Consider the following 22464-nt stretch of genomic DNA (forward strand, 5'->3'; position numbering starts at 1 on the left):
TTTATGGGTCAGGTCTGGAGGTGACTCAAAACCTTCCCTCAAATTTTATTGATTGCAGCCCGGTCACATGGCCACTATGAACTTCAAAGAAGACTGAGAAAAGTGGTTGAGCAGTGTTCTCTGAAAGAAGGATTAAACACAGATCTTGGGGAGCCTCTGCCACACAGACCTTAACCCCAGAGTTCCCTATTCCAGTTCCCCTGGTGCCTACGCCAGTGTCTAAAGCTGAAGATCTGCACTGGGGGGCTTTCCGGGGGATAAAATATTAGTCAACACACTGTCCTTTCTTCTACTACCTGAAGCGTTCAAACTGTTTTTCAGTCTTTCAGATACAGATACTGAGTTTCTCTTCTCTCCAGAAAGAGCCTTGCCCTTCCCAAGAGCAGGGCTATATTTCTAGTGCTTTTCTTCTCTTCCTTTCTCCCATTCAAACTTCTCCATCCAAGGGCCCCATTAGAGTCTGTTGTAAGGATGTCAGTCATCAAAGACTTGTTGCATTCCTCCCAAGTTGTTCTGTCAAGGCATCATTTAAAAAAAGTTAAAAACAACTGTCATACAGGTATATAGTCAACATTTGTCAAAAATCCATTAACTCAGTAGTGAAGAAAGCAGCCAGATGACAACACTGGTGTGAAGGAAGCTACAAAAGACCAAAGTATGGATGGTCATTGAAAAATCTAGTGCTGGAGCAAGCTCACAGAGATTGCTATACAAGTGATTAATATTCTAGAAGGCAATAAAGCCATAACTGTGAGTGTTCCTTTCTCTATTGGACAGAAATCACTTGCAACTTGATCATAAAATAAATATTTTGCTACTTATCCATCTTCTATAAGTCAGCATCTTACCTTGAAGAGTTTGGGCCTCACTAAGTAGTAAATTGCACATCAAACAAATATACACGTCCCTTGAGTGTACAGCAAGCTTGTTAGGCAGTGATCTAATTTTTTTGCATAATTTTTTTAACAACTCCTACTCAAAAATATGCCAAGCACTGAAAATCCAGTGATAAGTGAAACAGAGTCCTGAGTTTAATAATATTAACAAGCATAATGATTGTCTGAAAAGAGAAACACTCAGGTTATTGAGAAAGTGCATTATAGAGGAAAACCAATAAACTTAGGAAAAAGCAAGAAAGGTCTCTAAAAATGCAGGATGGAAAGGCCAAGTTGTAGCTTATTGGTCTGGAAGAGTGGGAAAGAGTATTCCAATAAAAGGGAACAGCATGCGTGAAGGCCTTAATGTGGGAAAAAGTATGATGTATTTAAAGAATTAAAATCAGACCAATTTGGATGAATTTGGAATGTAGCATGTGGAACTCCAATTGTAGTTCAACACAGAGTTGGAAGCATAGGCAGAGCCAGATCACACAAAACCTTTTGTACTGTGTTAAAAATTTTGGACTTTATCCTAAAATTGATGAGAGGCCTAAAATTGATGAGAAAGTTTTTAAGGAAGGGAGTGACCCCACCAGATTTGCACTTCATAAATCTACTTGGGCTGCGTGAGGGGGGAGGCATGGAGAGAACTCAAAGAAAGGCCACTTGGGAAGCAGTTATGGTAGTCCAGGTGAGAAGTGATGGGGTTCTGAACTAAGGGGTAGCAGTGATAAAAAAGTAAAAAGGACAGACTTAAGATATTTGGAGGGAAGAATGGACAAAAATTGATTATCGGGTATGAAGGAAGAGGGGAAGAGAGAAGTAAAACAATGACTCCCAGGTTATTGGCTTGGACAACCAGATATCTGAATCCTTTCCAGAACAGACTTCTTGGCCTTATTGGTGGCAGCCATGGCCAGCAATAGAGAGTGGGCAAGGGGCGGTGGGGCTGTTGTCAGTGCTGCCCTGGTCTGTTAGTTTGCAAATCTCTGGCCAGTGCCTGCAGGATGACATTGGCAGATACTGTACCACTTTGAACCTCTTTCTCCTGTGTACCATCCTTCCTCCAGTTGGTGTGGGATTGATGGAATGCAAACAGCCTCTCATTATTGGCATAGATGAAATAGAAATTGCAAGGTAAGAATTCTACAGATGCTGCTTAGAAGGTCCAAGGTGGAGTGATGGGGCTCAGTGACCCATTACAGACTCTATCCTTTTTGTGTTCTGAGCCAGATTTCTCAGTTTTTGGATTTCCCACCATTTTGTACAAATACATCATTTTTTAAATTCAGAGTATTACTTGGTGCTCTGCCTATGTTACCTAATCTAACCCACCCGATACTGTGAGGTAGCTGACGGTCTCATTTTACTGATGAAGAAACGTAGGTTTGAGAGTTGAACTGACTAACCTCAAGCCAAGCTCCTAGTGACTGGGGTTCATAATCCACCCAGCCCATCTGACTTGAAACCCCCTGTTCTCCTTGCTAGCCTAAAGATGGCATTTCTGAGGTTTAACCTCAGCCATGATATCAAGAAATGATAAAATAAAGATCTCAGTCTAGAATACCCAGAAGACTTTACCATGTAGTTACCCACTCCCCGAAATCCCCACTACAACAAAACCACACACTTCAACACCCAAGTAACAAAAATTCCAAGATTAAGGAAAGTGATTGCATACAGACTGCAGGTGATGTTATAACTTTGCATCATGTAGAATTCTCTCCATTCTGTCCCTTCCACTCCTCCCCTCTCCCCCCTCCTGCCCACTTCTCCTTCACCAACAATATATTTTCCTGTCAAAACATACTTGGTTACATGCAGTGCAACCGAAATTGCTGCTATTAGCTTAATTGAGACAGGGTGATTATAAATAAATTACATGCAGTGCTACTGAAATTGCTGCTATTAGTCTAAATTGAGACAGGATGATTAGTCATCATCAAGTGAAGCTTAATTCAGAGTGTACTTAATTCAGAGTGTACTCCACATGGCTGCAGAGGCCCTGTGGTCATCTGGCAGCCCAAATGATGCAAGGCCAAACCACCAAGAGATGGACTTTGAGGTCCCAGCTCTCTTTCACTGATAACTGAGGGACAGAAGTCCTTGCAGCCTGGCCAGTGAGGGCTTCTTGAAGACTGATAATGAGCTTATTAGGTACTTTGAGCTGGAAAGGACTGTGATTAGAAACTTTCCCTATGGAAGATCCATATGATATACTGTATATGTGTGTGTGTTGATATAGCTCAATGTGTGAATCTTGTTACTTCTTCATAATGGTTTGAGATAGATCTGTAATACTATTTCACTTTTTTACTAATTACAAAAGAAATCCACACTTATAGTACAAAACTTCAAAAGCATAAATAGTATAGAAAAATAACACAGTTACTGTTTCTCATTTTCATAACATTTGTTAGACTCTGGTATACTTTTCCATTATTTCATTTGTATATTCCCTCTGACCGAGTTGATACTTACTGGGTATACAATTTTACAGGAAACATTTTTTCTCTGATGGAAATATCTTTGAACTATCTAGACAAAGTATATTGACTGATGAATTGCTGAACTCTACATCTGAAACTAATGATGTACTATATGTTGAATTTAAATTTAAAAAAAAGATCAAAGATAAAGAACTAAATAGGGAAGAGAAATTGTCATGGGCATCTCATTCCCAGAGGCAGCATAATGGAGTGGAAATCCACTGGCTAAAGGAAATCTTCCCTCATCATTCTGGTTTCCTGCTCAACCCTCAAACCTCAGCCCGCTACGTGGGTACAAACAGAAAACCCCAGCAGAGGTGCTGGTTCTGCAAATGGCTGTATGGGCTTCATTTCCCTCATATCTAGATTAAAATATAGAAATAGGTATTTTCCGGGGCACCTGGGTGGCTCAGTTGGTTAAGCAACTGCCTTCGGCTCAGGTCATGATCCTGGAGTCCCGGGATCGAGTCCCACATTGGGCTCCCTGCTCAGCAGGGAGTCTGCTTCTCCCTCTGACCTTCCCCCCCTCATGCTCTCTCTCTCTAATAAATAAATAAATAAATAAATCTTAAAAAAAAAAAAAGAAATAGGTATTTTCCAAGATGACTTACAGGTGCAAAAGTCTACACTGTATAATTAGGAGCTGGAGAGAGCCATTTATTCCTGACTATTAAATAAGACAGGTAGGTGAAGATAACTGTGATGATCAAACCTTAATGACTGGCAAGAATTAGGTTTATATTTTGAGTCTTAAGTATGGAGATATGTTCTTCATTTAGTCTGGCAGGTAGGTTCCTAAAGGGGTGCGTTTAGTACTACTTGGAAATTAAATCATGGTGCCCAGTTTCCTGACTGTATCATCCCAAGCAACTTATCTTCATCCAGTAGAAGTGCGCCAAGGGTAGTTTTAAGTTTTTAGATTCCTAAGCCTTCCTACCTGTAATGAATGATTCCAAACTATTTAGCACTCTAAGGAAAACCGAAGAGCTATGCTTTGTAGTAACTGTGTCATGGAATCTTTTCTAAACTGAATGATCACTTAATTTACTTGAGATTTAGGTTTGGAATAAAAATTTATGGCAATTTTAATTTTCCAATATGAAACATTTAAATTTCTCTATTTCTCAAAATTTGTTTGTTATCTTAATAAACTAAGAAATTCTTTCTTCCTTCCCTCTGCTCATCCCTCTCTCCCTCCCTCCTCTTTCCTTCTTTCTTTCAACCAGTGTTTGTAGTTCTTTCTATATGCCAGACTCTATGTTACAGAGTCTTGGGTAATATATATATATATATGTATATATCCCTGATTCTTTGGAATTGCTGGCAGGCTCTGATTGATTGATTGATTGATTGATTGATTTTTAAAAGATTTTATTTATTTATTTGTCAGAGAGAGAGCACAAGCAAGGGGATGGGCAGAGGGAGAAGCAGGCTCCTCGCTGAGCAAGCTAAAGGGGTAGATGTTATCGCTTATTGGGAAACGCTTGGAAGGAACAAAGCAAGTCCTACAGTGATGATGCTAGTCTCATGTCTTTCTAAAATTCAGATTACAGTCATTTTCATTTTGTAAAATACTCCCCTTTTCAGATTTATTAAGATATAATTGTCATATCACATTGTGTAAGTTTACAGTGTATAACATGATTTGATACACATATATATTGCAAAATTATTATAACAAGGTTAGTTAATATCTTTATTACTTCACATGTTTACCATTTGTGTATGTGTGTGTGTGTGATGAGAATACTTAAGATCTATTCTCTTAGCAACTTTCAAGTGTATAATACAGTATTATTAATTATAGTCACTATGCTTACATTAGATTCCCAGAAGTTATTCATCTTATAGCTGCAAGTCTGTACCCTTTGATCAACATCTGCCTTGGCTATTGTGAGTAATGCTGCAGTGAACATGAGAGGGCAAATGTCTCTTCAATATCTTGTTTTCATTTCCCTTAGATACATACCCAGAGGTGAGATGGCTGGCTCTTATGGTAGTTTTGTTTTTGATTTTTTAAGGAACCTCCATACTGTTTTCCATAGTGGCTACACCAATTTACATTCCCATCAATAGTACATGAGGGTTCACTTTCTTCCATATCCTTGTCAAAACTTGTTATCTCCTGCCTTTTTGATGATAGCCATTCTGACAGGTGTGAGGTGATATCTCATTGTGGTTTTGATTTGCATTTCCCTGAAGATTAGTGTTGAGCATCTTTTCAGGTACTTACCAGCTATGTGTTATTTTGTCTTTGGAAAATACTTATTCAGCTCCGCTGCTCATTTTTTAATTGGAATTTTTTGGTTGAGTTGTATGAGTTACTTATATATTTCAGGTATTAACCCCTTATTAGATATATGATTTGCAGTATTTTCTCCCATTCCATTGGTTGCCTTTTGATTTTGTTGGTTGTTTCTTTTGCTGTGCCAAAGCATTTAGTTTAATATAGTCCTGCTTGTTTACTTTTGCTTTTGTTGCTTGTACTTTTGGTGTCATATCCAAAAAAATCATTGCTAAAACCAGTGTGAAGAAGCAATCTTGAGAAAGAAGAGCAAAGGTAGAGGTATCACACTTCCTGAGTTCAAATTATATTACAAAACTATAGAAATCAAAATAGTGTGGTACTGGCTAAAAACATACAGACCAATCAATAGAACAGAATCGAGAGCCCAGAAATAAACCCATGCATAGGCAGTCAACTAATATTTGACAAGGGAGCCAAGAACACTCGATGGGGAAAGGATGATGATCTCTTCAATAAATGGAGTTGGAAAAACTGGATGTTCACATGCAAAAAGAATGAAATTAGATGCCTATCTTATACCACTCACAAAAATTAACTTGAAATGGGTTGAAGACTTAAATGCAAGACCTTAAACCATAGAGCTCCTAGAAGAAAGGGCAGGGAAAAGGCCCTTTTAATTAATTGGGCTTACCTCTGACTGAGGGATATGTTGCACTAACACTGAAAGACACTCTTGGCTTCTTTTCACTGTTTAGAAATATGCTACTTATGAATTGTTGGGGAAAGGCTGCCTGCAGGTGAGTCTCAGAGGAGAAATGATTATCTTCATTTTTATATATTGAGACTGATTTCTCAGTTGAGCCCCTGCCATGTTATAAAGGTTGACAATTACTGAAGTGTAGTGAAAAGAACATGAAACTGGGTGATTCAAACCCTGGCCTCATCTTTGCTTGACCCCTTTTTCCCTGAGCCACTGTTTATTCTAGAAGGATGGGGATAATCATACTGATCTACCTTACAAGGTTTTTGTGAGAGTTACAGATAAAAGAAGTCCCTAGCCCACACAGACAGGCACATAGTAAGCACTCAAGGAATAGTATTTTTAAAAATTGCAATACCAGCAAGCATGTACCTGTTTGTTTATTAAGAAGTCAGGAAGGGGCGCCTGGGTGGCTCAGGTGGTTAAGCATCTGCCTTCACTCAGGTCATGATCTCCAGGTCCTGGAATGGAGTCCTGACTCGGGGCTCCTGGCTCAGCGGGGAGTCTTCTTCTCCCTCTCTCTCTTCCTTTCCCCCTGCTTGTGCTATCTCTCTCTCTCTCTTTCTCAAATAAATAAATAAATAAATCTTAAAATAAAAGGTCAGGAAGCAGTTCTAGACACATACCATTGTTAGGTATTTAGTGGATATTATATATTTTTGTCATAAACATCTATCCTGCTAACTGCCTAGTTTAGCAAGTTTGCAAGTTAGAAATGCTGTAGATGAGATTTTTTTTTAAAAAACCTGTACACCATTTGCATTTTGGAATTCCTTAGCAGAGAGGCCCACACTGAATTGAAGGTGTTGCTGATAATGTGCCATTCATAATACCTGGTGGGAGAGCTTACCCTTAGTTTCACTGAAACCTTATTTTCAGGGTATAATCTGAGGAAGGAGAGCTGGACTGTCAGAGCTCACAAGCCCCCATTTGAATTGTGCATAGATATGCCAGACCTCTCTGCTCAAGCCTTGAGAAATCAAGTGTCTCCTTTCTCCTAGGGTTTTAAAGATCCTGTGTATCGAGCCAGACGAAAGCAGTTTGCTGACATTGCCTACAACTACCGACAGTAAGTCCGCTTTGCTTGTCTAGGGGAAGAGAGAAGAGCACACTCCTAGCTTACCTTTTCCTCGCCCAAGTTTGGAAAATACTAGCATAGAGAGTCCTGTTGTGTGTGTGTGTGTGTGTGTGTGTGTGTTTAAACCCTCCCTTTAATAACACATGTTTAAAAAAAATGCTGCTAGACAAAACAAAATTACCCACTGAGCAGGGGCCCAGCTCTCTCCCCAGCTTTGTTGCGTCCTTATGCACTAACGTCTGAAGTAATTATAAAAGGCCTCAGCCCTGAATAAAACAGCCTCTGGTATTCTCCACATTAAACAGGGAAGAAGGAAAAAGAGAATCATTTACATTCAAGGAGGAGTTGGCTGCTTTACTGAAATAATGAATCATTTGAGATTTCAGATGAGCCCTGCCTCAGTGTTCTACTTTTATCTGATCTGACCCAGCTGCGAAGGGCAATTTTCTGATGAGTTTATTTTTTTTCTGTCTGGGATTCTACCCTATTTTAGCCAAAGGAAAATGCAAGTATCAAAGATGTCATTTGGGAAGAGAACTGTTCTTGCTATTTTGAGTCCTCAGGAACTACAGAAATGCTACCATGGGACATTTAGTATTTGAGGCCTGAGCTCCATTCCTGAGTTAAGGACAGGAGAAAAGACAGGCTCAAGAAGAGACTTAAAACTTGACCAGAGCCCTAAGGGAATTGTACTTGAACAGCTTTGATAGAATATGAGGGAGATAAAGAAGAGGATAGGGCTCTGTTTACTGGATACAAAGTTACCTACCTTCCAGATGGAAAGACCTCCAGAGAAAATAAGAAAATTCCCTTCTCTGAATGACTTCCGGCAGTGGAAAGATCCAGAACTTTGCTGACCTTGCTTAAATCTAGGCCCATTTGGGCCTTGGCTTGTAACAAGCAGGAATCACAGAACATGGCAACCCTCCCTCCCACCCCCGTCCCTATATTTGCTTTAGCATGGTCAGGTGGACACCATCAAATCAGGTACAGACATGAGCCCTTTTTCAGGTAATAAATAAAAATATATTATATTTATGATCTCCTTGCTATGTCTGGGGCTTTGCTACATGCTTTGCTTCCATGATTTCACTTATTCTTAGTAATAACTCCTTATGTTTCAGATTGGAAAACTAATGCTCCATGCAGTTAAGTAACTTGCCAAGGTCATATAACTCGTAGGTGGCATCATCCACTTTTGTATTCAGGTTTCGTTAACTCCAAAACATTCTCACCCTCTTCCCTGAATGCTGGGATTCTCAGAATGAGGAGATCACACTTTTCCATATAATCCAGGAGCTGCTTAGGAAGTATATTCAGTTATTGCTTGGCTGTTGGGATTTGAAGGAAGAAACTGAACCCCTAACCAGCTTTCCATAAAAATGTTAAACCTAATGAAGAAGCATGGAATTGATTGAATGCCTCACCATCCTGGATGTTTATCAAGTAAGTTAAATGGATTATTGAAAACCATCCATGGGTGGCTGGCTCTCTGAGGAATGTTAGAGATCTTCTAGTCAATTTCTTGATTTTTACAGATGAATCTCAGATTGTTAAGTGATATGGGCCAAGGTGATGTGGCTAGTAAGGCTGAATTTGTTCTCAAATTCAAAGCCTAGTTTTGAAATGGTCTCAGCTCAGTATCTGGCACAGTGGCTTCTCATTATTCAAGGATTACTTGCTTACATTTATTTGAGACTTCCAAATCAATACTTGTGGCACTTCTGCGATCATTCCTAGACATGACAAGAATGGGGAAAAGTTTGAGTTGCCTGATACACAAGTTTCCAGGTTGAACAAGGTGACACCACTTTCTTATTCCAGCTCTCATCTGTAAACAACTATTCTTTTTGAGATCTATTTAGATTAGATCCACGTTTGCCAATTTTTTGTACTTTTTATTGGCAATTTTGCTGTTTAAGATGGCCCCCCAGCGTGGTGGTGAAGTGCTGTGTGGGGTTCCTAAGTGCAAGAAGGCTGGGATATGCCTTATGGAGAAAATACATGCATGTTAGGTAAGCCTCATTCAGGCATGAGTTACAGTGCTGTTGAGTACAACGTTGATGACTCAACCATATGTACTAAATAAGATTTCTTTATATAAAAGCTCACACAAAACAAGATTAATATTGTCATTTGACTAAAATGTGACCAGAAGCTCATGGGACCCAAGTCCTGGTTTCCTTTTGGACAAATGGTTCAGTGTTCAGATGACTGTATGTAGCGTAACTACCATATATAATGAGAATCGAATGTATTGAATGTATTCCAGTCTCTACTGGTTTCCCTCCTTCCTTTCTGAGGCTTCTCAGTTCTCCCTGGCCTGTTCATCCCACCCCAGAAGTTGTAATGTCTTTCAGGACTAAACTTTGGCCCTCTTCCTTGGCTTCTGCCACCCTCCATGCCAATAGCCCCCACATTCAGATCTCTGGCACTTTGCCATTCATTATTCCACAAAGGGAATAAAGCACAAACTCATGCATCATGAGTCATAGAATCACAGGATATTGATCAGGTGATAAGATATATCTATTAAGTTCCAGAGCCTACCCCAAGAGTAAGACCAACAGAGACCATGTCGTCTGGGGAAACACTGGGAAAGACAATGACAAAAGTAACAATAAATACAATAGGTATACCAAAGTCAAAACTCAGGTGTCATAAGGCATATCATTAAGAGTTTAAATGTAGACTGAGCAAATGGGTCAGCCAGATGTAAAGTTTAGGCTGAGAATTAAAGATTGAGTTGGAATTTATAGCCAAAGAGAATGGGGGTAGTGAATGAAAGGGTGGGTCTGGTTAGCTATGGGGCTTTTGTTTTGAGATGTGAATATTTGGAGTCAGAGTGAATTACTATAGAAAATAAAGAAGCAGCTAAACCCCACCACTGCTAGCTACCCTCTTCTCTGCCCATCTGCCATATAATGCTCTGACTCCCCAACCCAAGAACATTTAATAAGTCTTAAAACATCAGTTTGAAGAGGCACTGACAAATTACAGTTGTACTTTGGGGCACCAAATTATTTGTCTTGTAATAATTACATGAATGGGAGGACCTGGAGTAAAATAAGACACCAAGGAGAGGGAAGGCTGTGCCAGGTGCTGGAGTATATTGAATGCCATATTTGGTTGACAGAATAATTCAGAAAAAATGTCTTCTACTTAAAACTTCTTTTTTTCAAGAGGAATCCTAACTGGCTTAACCAGAAATCTCCTTTTTATTTCAAACCAAACTGACACTCTTCCTAAAATATCTTAGTTTATTTTACTTAATGAGATCATGACTTGGTAAAAATAATTGATAATTTCTTCAAAGACCAAGGATCTTATAGAACCTCAGGTCTCTTGATGGAAATAGAAGATGGAATAAAATGTGCTGTGTTTAATTCCTAAGTAGACCATGGAAGTTAGTGTGTATGTGTGTGTGAGAGACAGAAAATAAATTCTGAAATATTTACTATATCCAGGCAACACTTGAGATATGATCTATTTGATTACCATTACAACATTATAAGATAGATTTGATTGTCCTTCCTTATAGTGAATGTACATATGGCCCAGAAAGTGACAATAACTCGTTCAGGGTCCCACACACTTCCCTCCCTCCATCCCTCTCTCTGACTCTAGAGTCCTCTACGTTGGCCTTAGTCTCTGGCATCTCTCTTGGAGGTGAGCCCAGTGCCACCAGGCTGAAACCCTAACTCAATCAGAGGTTCTATCTCTTTCCAACAGAATTCACACAGGTTTTCTCATTGAGTCTCATTGGCTCTGATTAGGACATGGGCCCATCTTTCAGCCAGTCTCTATGACCAGGGAAATGAGACAGTCTAATTAGCCAGACCTGGTCACATGCCCAGGTGGGAGTGGTGGAGTCTCCTCCCACCTGAGCCTCACACTGAGAGGGGAAGAGGGTGATTTACTGAAGGAATGAGGAAGGGATATTGAACCCCTAGAACAGCAAATATCAACCAGGGGGACATCTTTGTACCCAGGATGTTACTATCTCTTAAAAATTTGTTACAAAATAGCAAATACCTTTCTTTTTAAATAAGAATCAGTTATAATGATAATTATCCATTACCCAATGGTATTATTGATCAGCACCAATATTAGGTACTTTATACATAGTATTTCACCTAATTTTCTTCTAATACCCTTCAAATAGTTACTTATTATTAACCCATCTAATAACAGCACAGACTAGGCCTAGAGAGGTTTATTAAATTTCCAGAGACTATCCAGCTAGGAACTGGCAGAGCCAAGTAGTGAACCCATCTCTGTCCATGATCAAAGCCTGCTTTTTCCCTCCAGCAGCTTTTGGCCTTAAAATAATGGTGCATCCTCAGGCAGGGGCTTACCTGATGTTCTTTTCACAATTCCTAATGGTCATTACAGAGTCTTCTGAGGTTGTCCTACTTTCAATTCCTAAGCAAAAAACTATCATTTTTCCCTAATCCCTGCCCACCTTTCTGGGGAACTTACAGTGCCTTTGCTTTAATGTCCTTGGATGAGCTACAACTTTGAAAGGGCAGGAGAAACCTTACTTTGGAGCCTGAAGATGATCCATAATTCTGAAGTAAACAGTGCTGCCTTGTTCCCAGACACTGTGTACACTGTTGGGAAATAGGCTTGCAGTGCAAAGAACAGTGACTGGTTTTTAAGGTCAGGCTTTGATTTTCATTTGTTTTTACTGTTGAGAACACAGCTTATTCTTAGATGTTTTTCAAAAAGACCTTGCTTGGAACTAATGAGTCTCAAGCAATACTATGTCCCCTGGAAGCTTATTGGAATCCAGATGCCTTGGCTTTCCCTCCCCAAAAGATGCAGGATCTGTGGGGCAAGGTCCAACACATGTACTTTAACCAGTTCCCTGTAGTTCTGTTGTGTCATAGCAGAAGATGTTGCATAAGTGGATCTTATACCTAGCCTGCGTTTAAATACCATTATAGCTTCCTAAGGTCAGAAATATCAAATCCAGCAAGTGCATGCCCACCAAAAGGGTCTCAAACTCATGGTCCACAAATTAGATCCACTTTATCCCACAGATATAATTACGTTAGTTGACACAATACAACACATGATATTGCTCTACTTGAACTTGGATGCCTTTGTTTAGAAAGAGGATGCATTCTTCAGTTGTCTCAGCTCTCACCCTCTTATTGTCCATACCTGCTACTTTACCCATTTATGTTACCTGCTGGGTCCCTGAAGTTAAGTGAACTTCCACCCTGGGTAAATAATTGGAGAGATAGGGGAACAGAAAGGCCAAGTGATTTTCCAAAGTGAGAACAAATCTTTGGTGTGGTAGGTGAGCTGAGAGCTTGGATCATTGCTTAACCAAATCACATGAATGTTTCCTATATCATGAAATAGAGTTTTCCTCTTTCAGATAACTTATGAAATCCCCTGCAGTCCAGGTGACAGCAGCTCAGAGACTCTGCACCTGTCTCTCTCTGCTAATGCTCCTTCTTCCTCTTCTTTACACCTGCCCTGCTGGAGACAAATATTTCATGCCTGTATTCTAGTGGTCAGCCCATACCTCAAGTGGAATACACGGAGGAAGAAAAGAATACATGGGGACTGGTATTCAGGACCCTGAAGTCCTTGTATAAAACCCATGCTTGCTATGAGCACAATCACATCTTCCCACTTCTGGAAAAGTACTGTGGCTTCCGCGAAGATAACATTCCCCAGCTGGAAGAGGTTTCTCAATTTCTGCAGAGTAAGTCCACTTCAGGGACAAAAGGGGAGGAGGGGGAGGGAAGGGAAAGGGAAGAAAGTAAATTGAAGCTAGTGTGTGTGTTTGTGGTAATGCATGCAGGTTGATTCTCCGAAAAACATTTCACTGCTGTGTTCTGTCTCACGACTAGCTTCCACTGTTCGTCCCACTCTCATCCAAGACAAGGCATCATGTATGGATTTTGCCATATCCATGTCTCTGAAAAACACTTTTTCCCATACTCAAAGCCCCAGGTGCCCAGGCAAGGCTCTCCTTGTAGTTCCTGCTGTGTTGTGAGATGGCTGCAGTGTGCATTTGTGTAAGAAATGTGCTCTTTGTGACAATGCCAAGAGCCCTGAGCTCTAAGTCTGTGCATCCAACTGGTATGACTCTTGCTTTGACCCTCTCTATTTGGGGGAAACTGCCTCAGTTTAGTCATCTGTCAAATAGACTGTCTCTTAGGGAAATTGTGGGAATGAAATAAGACATTGCAAGTGAAAACACCCAGCATGGTGCTACATATAAAATAGGTGCTCAGTGAATTGGGACTGAATTGGAATCTGAGTAACTCTGTGGGGAAATACGTTATTGGGATGACTGGCCTCTGCACATCATTTCCAAGTGAGATAAGTATTTTCCTTTCTGCCAGGAGGCATTAATTCAGCAAAACCAAAATAAAACTATCAGCTAACACATATTAAACACTTAGTATGTGCCAGTATGTGCCAGAATGAGAGAAAGTAGGAAGACAGACCACAGGTTTATAGAAATGAAGAAGTTTCTATGCCTCTGAGCTATATGGAGATGGTATGGTCAGCTCTGGGGCAAGGAGCCAGGGAGATTATGTGGCAGGGAGAAAAATGGTAGCTGGGTTAGATTGGGGATGGGTTAGATGACCTTTCAGGTCCCTTCTATTTGGACAGTCTCTACTTAGCAGATAAAGAGGGGAATGAGAGGCCAAGTGGAGTGAATTTCAGCCTGAAGATCCAGGAAACATAGGCACAGGGGCAAGGATGTCCTAACGACATTCTCTGGCTAATTATCCATGTTTCCATGGCCAATAGTGAGATAATAAAATGGTAATACTAGCAGCTGGAGCATTAATGAGAAGTAACTAAGGAATAGACTTTGAAGCCAGACTGATTGTAGTTGTGACCTTGGACAAGAACTTTAACTTCTCTGTGTCTCAGCTTCCCCACCTGTAAAGTGGAAATAATATGAGCATCTACCTCATAGGGTTATTAGGAGAACTAGTTAGTATTTATAAAGCGTGTAGAACAGTATCTGACATATGGTGGGCAGTATATAGTGTTAGCTATCATCATCATCGTCATCATCATCACTGTGATTATTATTCTCCTTCCAAGTTTGAAACAAATTGAGAGCCAGAAATAGGAACCAGAGGGAGGATAAAAAAATCAACTTTATTACTGATTAAAGCTACTTGGAGAATGTAGTATGGCTGTACAAACAAAATGGACTTTCTAATATTTCACCTCTGAATTATGTAAACTTTTTTACCAATTCACTGGTGAAGTGTATATTCTATTGCATGGCCCAGAGCAGACCAGAATGTGCTCCTCTGTGGGCAATCAGGAGAGAAAGGTCCAAAGGGATCAAATTGAGAATATTCATTTTCTCTTCCCAAATGCTCCAATCAGAGAAGTCCTTGCTCTTTCTATGGTGTAGTGTGTGAAGGGCAGTAGAGAAGCTGGAAGGGTTCCTCTTATACGCTTCCCTTCTGGAAGTGGAATGAAAACCCTCCCCTACTCTAGAGACATGAGAAATAAGGAACAAACGTTTCATCCTAATAAACAATAATGAAAGCTAAATTTATTAAATACTCCAATGTGCTAGGCTCTGTGCTAAGTACTTTATATTTATTAGCTCATTTGATTCTTGGAATAACCCTAGTGAATACCTATCCACATTTTGCAGAGGAGGAAATGAGGCTCAGAGAAATGAAGTTATTTGATCCAAATTGCCCAGGTACAAGGTGTAGAGGCAGAGATGTGAAGCCAAGTCTACTTGGCATCCATACCCATGCTGCTAGATGGTTGGGAGTATTGCTTTCCTACCTAATGGTCTTCAGGCGCCTCTGGCTCTGCCATGATAGGCTTTGAGTTTTCTTTCTCTGCTTTGCAGCGTGCACTGGATTCCGCCTCCGACCTGTGGCTGGCCTACTTTCCTCTCGTGATTTCTTGGGTGGCCTGGCCTTCCGAGTTTTCCACTGCACTCAGTACATCAGACATGGGTCCAAACCCATGTATACTCCTGAACCGTGAGTATTCTTCTCCTGCTACCAGTATCCAACCACAGTGAATGCCATTACTCACTGCTCCAGGAGTGAGGTTTGGGTTCATGGAAGGCTGATCCACAGGACTAGTTTTCTGGATGGTTTGATGGTAGCACAAAGAGAGGGATCATCTCTCCAGGGTATTTTCTCTGTCCAGTAGACCATACTGATAGGAGATTTGGGTATCTTGTGAACTACACATTCAGATCTCCCCTGGCCATGGGAATAAGAGGTCACAGTCAAGCTCCAAAGGGATTATAAGAGTCAGAACTATGATGTTCCAAATGTGAACAGGAACAAATGGTGGCCAAAGTAACTCAATAACTTCAGAATATACATCTAGATGATTATAATCTTCTTATGTCTAGATGAATCTTGTCTGGAGATAGAGAATGGCTGGACACTGAGCCCCTTTTGTTGGCATTTAGCCATCTTCTTAATCAAATAGGACTTACGCAATTTATACAAAAAGTCAGTAGGATGCCCAAAATGATTTTTTTCCTGTCCACAAAGTTTATAACTACAAATCAGAAAAGACCTATTCCTAATGAACCTGGCACATAATATGTTAAATAAATGTAAATTTTCTTCTCTGACTATTGCCCCCCTCTAGAATAAGAAAAGAACAGCACTGTTTTTTTAATTTAATTTTTATTTCTTATGGGGAATACCTGAGCACATTGCATCTGCCCAGGATGTCAATACCAAGATGAAGACTTGGGATGGGAAATGTTCATGACCCACAGCTTGCTCAGGTATATAGGAGGAAGTCCATAGGAATTTTGGCTCTTCTGTTCGGAACCCCACTGAACATACACTTAAGACCCCCTGGTTGTTGTTCCCTGACTTGCCCCTTACTTTTCTTTCCCCTTCTTCCTTTTCTTTTGTACCTTGCCTCATCTGATCCCACGCTTTACGTACCACTTATGCTTGGGAATGAGGTCATAAACTTCAGTGGCTCACTTCCTTTCTACCGGCTCATTTCTCATATAGAAAGACTGAGTCTGATTTGGCTTATAACACGCCTTATCTCCAAGCTCTGTGCTTTCTGTCTTTCAGTGACATCTGCCATGAGTTGTTGGGACACGTGCCCTTGTTTTCAGATCGCAGCTTTGCCCAGTTTTCCCAGGTGAGGAATGGATCCTTTTGGCCTTTTAATTATACGATTGAGACCTAGATTGCTTAAGTGAATTGAATCTATGGAGGGACCCTTGTGTCCTCTGCAAGGTTAGAAACCCGATACAGTTCTGTGATCCCACCAGAGATGGGCATATGGTCCCACGGAGATGGCTAAATACCCATTCCAGGGATCACAGCATGGGGGTGGTGAATCACTCATCCTCTGAATTATATATGTGTTGTTGAATTTGCTAATCTCAGTTGTCCTTCCGGGTTTAGTTTAAGAGCCTTTTCATCCAAGAAAGCCTGCCTGATCCCCACATAGGAATAATCTTACCTTCTTCCAAGTTCTCCTGGCACCTTTCCCCTCCTCTTTAGGACCTTGCCATTTCCTACCTTGTCAGGCAGTCATTTTTATATATGCTTTATTTAAATAAGAAAATATTTGCTGAGAATCCAATTCCAATAGCCCAACTCATAGTTGGCAAAAACTGATGTGTCAAATGTCTTGCTATTATCATCAAAGCAATAGGCTAGCCTTGATTCCTCTATTACAGTGGTGAGCTTTTTACATGAGAGAAAGAATCCTAGTAATTCCTTCAGAGCACTGAGAGGCTAAACCATGGTTGGGTAGCTGGGATCATGGGAAAGTTGAATGAAGCACGCACACACCCCACCCTGCCACCAAACAGCTATGTGACCTGTTTCCACAAATGAGAATCAATAGGAAGCTTTGACTGCCAATCTTCTTCCTCATAGGGAAAGATAAAGATCAAATGGAATGAGTCATAAGCAAATACTGCAGCAAATATGAATTTCAGAGTAATGGGATTGTGTATGAATTTTATAAGCCTTTTCCCTCAGCTGGAAGAAATAAATACTTTCACTGTTGATTGAAGAGGTTACCACTTAATATCTGAAACAAACAAACAAACGAACAAATAAACTGTTGCTTTTATGTGGGGTTTTGGGAACTGTGGTGTTTAGAGATTGTTGGACTTTTACAAGTGGAGTGTTTGAGGATTAGCTGAACTTTAACTCGGAAGTATCACCATTGGACTGAGGCTATTGTTGACTGGCTAACTTTCAGAAGCATGGTTCCTTCTGTCAAGATGTCATTAATTGCTTGAGACAGCTCTAAAACTGGGATTTGTTCCTATGGCCAAAGAATTATTAGTGATTTCCTTAGAGAATAGGAACTTTTTATTCTCACTACCAGAAGCTATTCTGCTTGGTCAGAGGCTAAGTGACAATCCTCCTTAAGCCATTTCCATTTGGGGGAGCCCCCCCAGAGGAGTGTACAATTACCTGAGTCAACAGATGGATGCTACTGGGCCATCAGTGTTACACATCTCCAACTTACACCTGGACAGTCCCAAGGCAGGGTGTCATTTTGAAAGTTCCCTGAGCACATTCTTTTTGGATCTAAAAGGAGGACTTGCTTCCCACTAGAGTGCAAGATGGGATGGGGATGAAACACAGAAAAATCTTGGGACCCCTTGTTTTAAGCAAGCTTTGGGCTCACAAAGAATGGTGACCATGAGAACAGAGCACTGTTTCAATGTCTTCTGTTAGACTGTGGCATGCCTGGATAGGATGGCTGGAACAGAGATGGGGGCAGGGGCAAGAGAGGAGAGCCAAACTGTCTGAATTTAGTTCACTCTAACTCAGCATTTTCTTAGTATGTAATATGGGCCAGGCTCTGAGTTTGGCCCAGAGAGGGATACAGAGATGAAGACCATGTAGTCTCTTGCTTCAAAATAAGCCCAATCCTTAGTCCTTCTCTGTCTACGCCAATTCCTTTGGCTATCTCACCCAAACTCATGGTGTTAAATATCATCTCTATCCTGCTGATGAACACATTAATATCTTCAGCTCAGACCTTAGTCCCCAAACTCAGACTTATGTATCCAAGCACCTACTCAATCTCTCCACTTGGATGTCTATTACACATCTGTATTCATCCTGTTCAAAACTGAATTCCTGATCTCCCCATTCAAGCCTTCTCCAACCACAGCCCTCCTTATGTTAGTTCATGGTAACTCCAGCCTTTCAGTTGCTCAAACCAAAAGCACTTAGGGTACATTATTGCTTCTTCTTCAAATACACGTAACCAATCTGTCTAAAAGTTGTATGTTTTCCCTTCAAAATATGTGTAGAATCTGACCATTGTCCATCACATCAACTGCTACCAAGCTGGTCTCAGCCACAATTGTTTCTCACCCTGGGGACTGTGGTAGCCTCCTATCTGGTCTATCTGCCTCTACTCTTGATCCCCTACAATCTGTTCTCACATAGCAGCCAGAGTAAATCTTGGATGACATAAATTAGGCCTTACCACTTCTTTGCTCAAAACCTTGCAGTGGCTCCCATTTCACTGAAAGGAAAATCCTAAAACCTAAAATAGCCAAAAAATGTTCTATATGACTGAGCTCCAGATCCCTCTTTGATACCACCTGCCACTCTCCCCACTTTTATTCTGTTCTAGCCATACTGGTCTCTCCCTGTTATTTGAACCTACTGACATTTCTCCTCCTTAGAGAGCTTTATCACTGACTATACATGTGGCTTATACAATGATCTTCCCTCACACGTCAGCAGAGCCAACAACCTCACTTCTATCAAGTCTTTGGTCAAATATCACCTTCTCAATTATGCTTGCTCTGAAACCCTATTCAAAATTGCAGGCCCTCCCCCCGACCCATTCTCCTGGCACTCCCACTTCCCCTTGTCCCTTTCTTCTTTTGTTTCTTCTTTCCAAATAACTTATTCCTTCTAATATACCTATGTATATGCTTATTATTTATTGTCTGCCTTAAATGTAAACACCATGATGTCCAGGACCTTTCTTGATTTTGTATACTGCCAACTATATAGAAGGCATTCAACAAACATTTTGGAGTGAATAAATGTATATAGTAGGGAAAGCAAATATATTTATTTGTGTATATACACTCTGTCTGATACAAAGCAGGCTGGAGAAAATGTTGTAAAAGGGACAAAGACAGACCACTAGGGGAATTCTGTAATTGGAGCTGCGATGAGAAGTGGTCCATAGTATTTCAGACTCTCTAGCTAGTATTTACCTGGATGGATGTCAAGCATTTCTCAGCAATTCTCCTCTGGTATCTTCATGATACATGATTAAGGCACTCATTTGTATGCCAGGAATGTTCTGCTTGAGCTATGGGAGAATAATCACTGAGCTGTAATCAAGGAATGAAACTTCAGACACAACCTACTGTGTGACCTTGAGTAGGTCAGCTCCCTTTTCTGTGCCTCAGTTTTCTCATTTGTAAAGTAAATACAAAAGACCAAGTGATGAAATAAGGTTTTCCTGCTATAGAGATCTATGATTCTATGATGTGTGACTAGGGAAGACCTAACAGAATAATCAGGGTCTATCTGGGCCCTTCTGAAGGCATCTGGTCACCCATCACCTGGCAAGTACAAGGTCGGAGCTGAGGGTGAAGTTTGAAGTTAGGCAGACCACAGCCATGCCAGTGACTCTGTTTCTCTACAATTACAGGAAATTGGCCTTGCCTCTCTGGGTGCACCTGATGAGTACATTGAGAAACTCGCCACAGTAAGTTCCCTCTGCCTCTGGTGGATAGTGAGAGTGCAATAGGCTGTAGCCCTCAGATCTTCAAAGCTTTGATCCTCCCCTGAAATCCAGGTCATCTGGGGGAAGATATCAGAATATGCTGACTTACATTTACACAAATGAAATTTCACATTTTGATTTTTCCTTAATGGTCTGATTTTGAAATCAGCTACATGCAAATGTTTGCATGTAATTTTAAACAAAGTATCTTAAACAGGAATGGGCTGTAATGATAGCCCTTGAGAACCTTTGGGCATAAAGTGTATGTGGGGGGAATAGCCTGGATTCATGGCTTTGAAGAGGAAATATTTACACACCTCTTTTGCACTGGATCTAGCATTAGGATCTTTCCTTTATTAGACACAAGGTTGGAAATGTGGGTGGGTTTTTCTCGTCTTATTGAACACTTCTCTCTCCCCAGTGAATGTGATGACACTCATCCATTGAAGCATAGAATCAACAACTCTTCACAGTAGGGGGTTTTCTTCCTACAGACTCCTTTCCAACTTGAGTTTATCCCTCCCCAGTGTCTGAGTCACATTTCTTACAATTTGTTCAGTCTGGAAGATGAAAAATAAAGCTTTGTAAGGAATTAAGGGACACAAATGAATGAGAATTTATCAATAAGATGTATCAGTTTAGAATTTTATGAAATCGGTTTAGAAGAGCAAAAATTTCCAGAAGTTTCTTTCTCACTGACCAGCTGCTCTGAGCCGCTGGGCAAGCAGCTTTTGCTTCCTCATCTCTAAAAATGGTTATATTAGTTTATATTCTGCCCACCTAAAAAGCATATCATAAGGGTCTGAAGAGTTAAGTGTGTGTGAACATAAATTTTTAAATGTTAGATTCTATATAGATGCAAGAAGCAGCTTTCAAAGAAGTTGAAGATCTTGGAATCTCTCACTTGTAGGAAGAAAACAAACTAAGAACTCAGAGCATCATGTTACCTGCTATGACAATGATAAAAGTATTCATCGCCAACGTAACTTCTCAAAAAACAAAAACAAAAACCTTACTATTGATACACTGGGCTGGGAACAGCTCTAGGTTCTTGCTCTGCCTTTGATTTGCTATGTAACTGGATGCATATTGCTTGACCTCTCTGGGCTGAAAACACATCATCTGTACGTGAGGAGGTGAGACTGATTAAGCTGACAGCCTTCCCAAGTTTCACATTCTTTAGTGCAATAAACAGACTTACCTCATAACCCATCCCTAATTCTCTAAGACCATGACTGTCTCCAGCATCTAACTGGGCCCAAGGTTTCTCTTGGCCCTGGTCAATAGGGTTATGCCAGAATTCCAGGATCACCTTCCTCAGGCCAGGCATCTAGGACATGTTGGACTGGGAGCTGTTTAAAGAAAAGGACTTGGTTATTTGAGAAGCATAAGTGCAGTTGTTGGCAGTACATCAGAAACACCCCAAGTTTTAGCATGAATGGCAGGATGCCCTCCATGATTTTATCACTACCTGGTCTTCTACCTCCCATGACTGAGCTTGATGGGTTTGCATGGTAAGTCTGACCAAATAAAGGGAACATCTCGTTATAGTTAATGCCACAGAGAAGAAAGCAAAAGGGGTTGAGGAATTCCTGTCATCTAGAGTTACCTTTTGGGGGTATCTTCTTGGGGCTTCCTCAGTACTCCCTCTCTGCTTCTTATCACATCTTACATTCAGCCAACTCTTGATTCAACCAGTGACTGGATAGAGTAAGACAGAACACGGAGAAGTGACCCCAGGTCATGGTGATTCAGAGAACAGACCTGTACAAACGCCCACCTGGACAGTCCCGTCCTTAGCCCTGGGGCATCTGCTGCCTTTCCCTTCCTTGGGGTGTGCTCTCAACCTCACTTTCCATTCCAGATTTACTGGTTTACTGTGGAGTTTGGCCTCTGCAAACAAGGAGACTCCATAAAGGCGTATGGTGCTGGGCTCCTGTCGTCTTTTGGTGAATTACAGGTATGACCCCATTAATACCCATTTTGAGATTTAACCCAGGGGTTAATCCTCAAATGATTGGTACCTTAGCAGCTCTGATTTGTTCATGACTTTGGGTGTTAGATGTAGAAATTGAACTGCAAGTACACAAGTCTACAAAACAGAAGGGCCTCCCAATCCCAAGGCTGAACTGTGCCTACAGATGTAGCAAATCCATGTGGTTGGCTCTCACATCCTCTATTGATCATCTCACATGAAAATGGCTAGACGGAATTACTCCTTTCTAGCTGGACTATAGGTTTTAGATGGGCTGTGAGGGTAGGATCTAGTATAT

At 40.8% G+C, this 22464-nt stretch overlaps 1 protein-coding gene across 1 annotated transcript in view; it reads left to right on the forward strand.

The window, feature by feature from the left end:
• The window catches only part of PAH (phenylalanine hydroxylase), a 67293-nt gene that overhangs the window by 39059 nt on the left and 5770 nt on the right, over positions 1-22464 (forward strand). Inside the window, exons 5-10 of the mRNA XM_034987713.1 lie at positions 7377-7444; positions 12979-13175; positions 15318-15453; positions 16528-16597; positions 20117-20173; positions 22056-22151. Of these exons, the coding sequence (XP_034843604.1) occupies positions 7377-7444; positions 12979-13175; positions 15318-15453; positions 16528-16597; positions 20117-20173; positions 22056-22151 (624 nt within the window). The remainder of the gene's footprint in view (positions 1-7376; positions 7445-12978; positions 13176-15317; positions 15454-16527; positions 16598-20116; positions 20174-22055; positions 22152-22464) is intronic.

This window comes from Mirounga leonina, unplaced genomic scaffold (assembly GCF_011800145.1).
Source record: "Mirounga leonina isolate KUSES-001 unplaced genomic scaffold, KU_Mleo_1.0 Mir_418, whole genome shotgun sequence".
NCBI classification, from domain to species: domain Eukaryota; kingdom Metazoa; phylum Chordata; class Mammalia; order Carnivora; family Phocidae; genus Mirounga; species Mirounga leonina.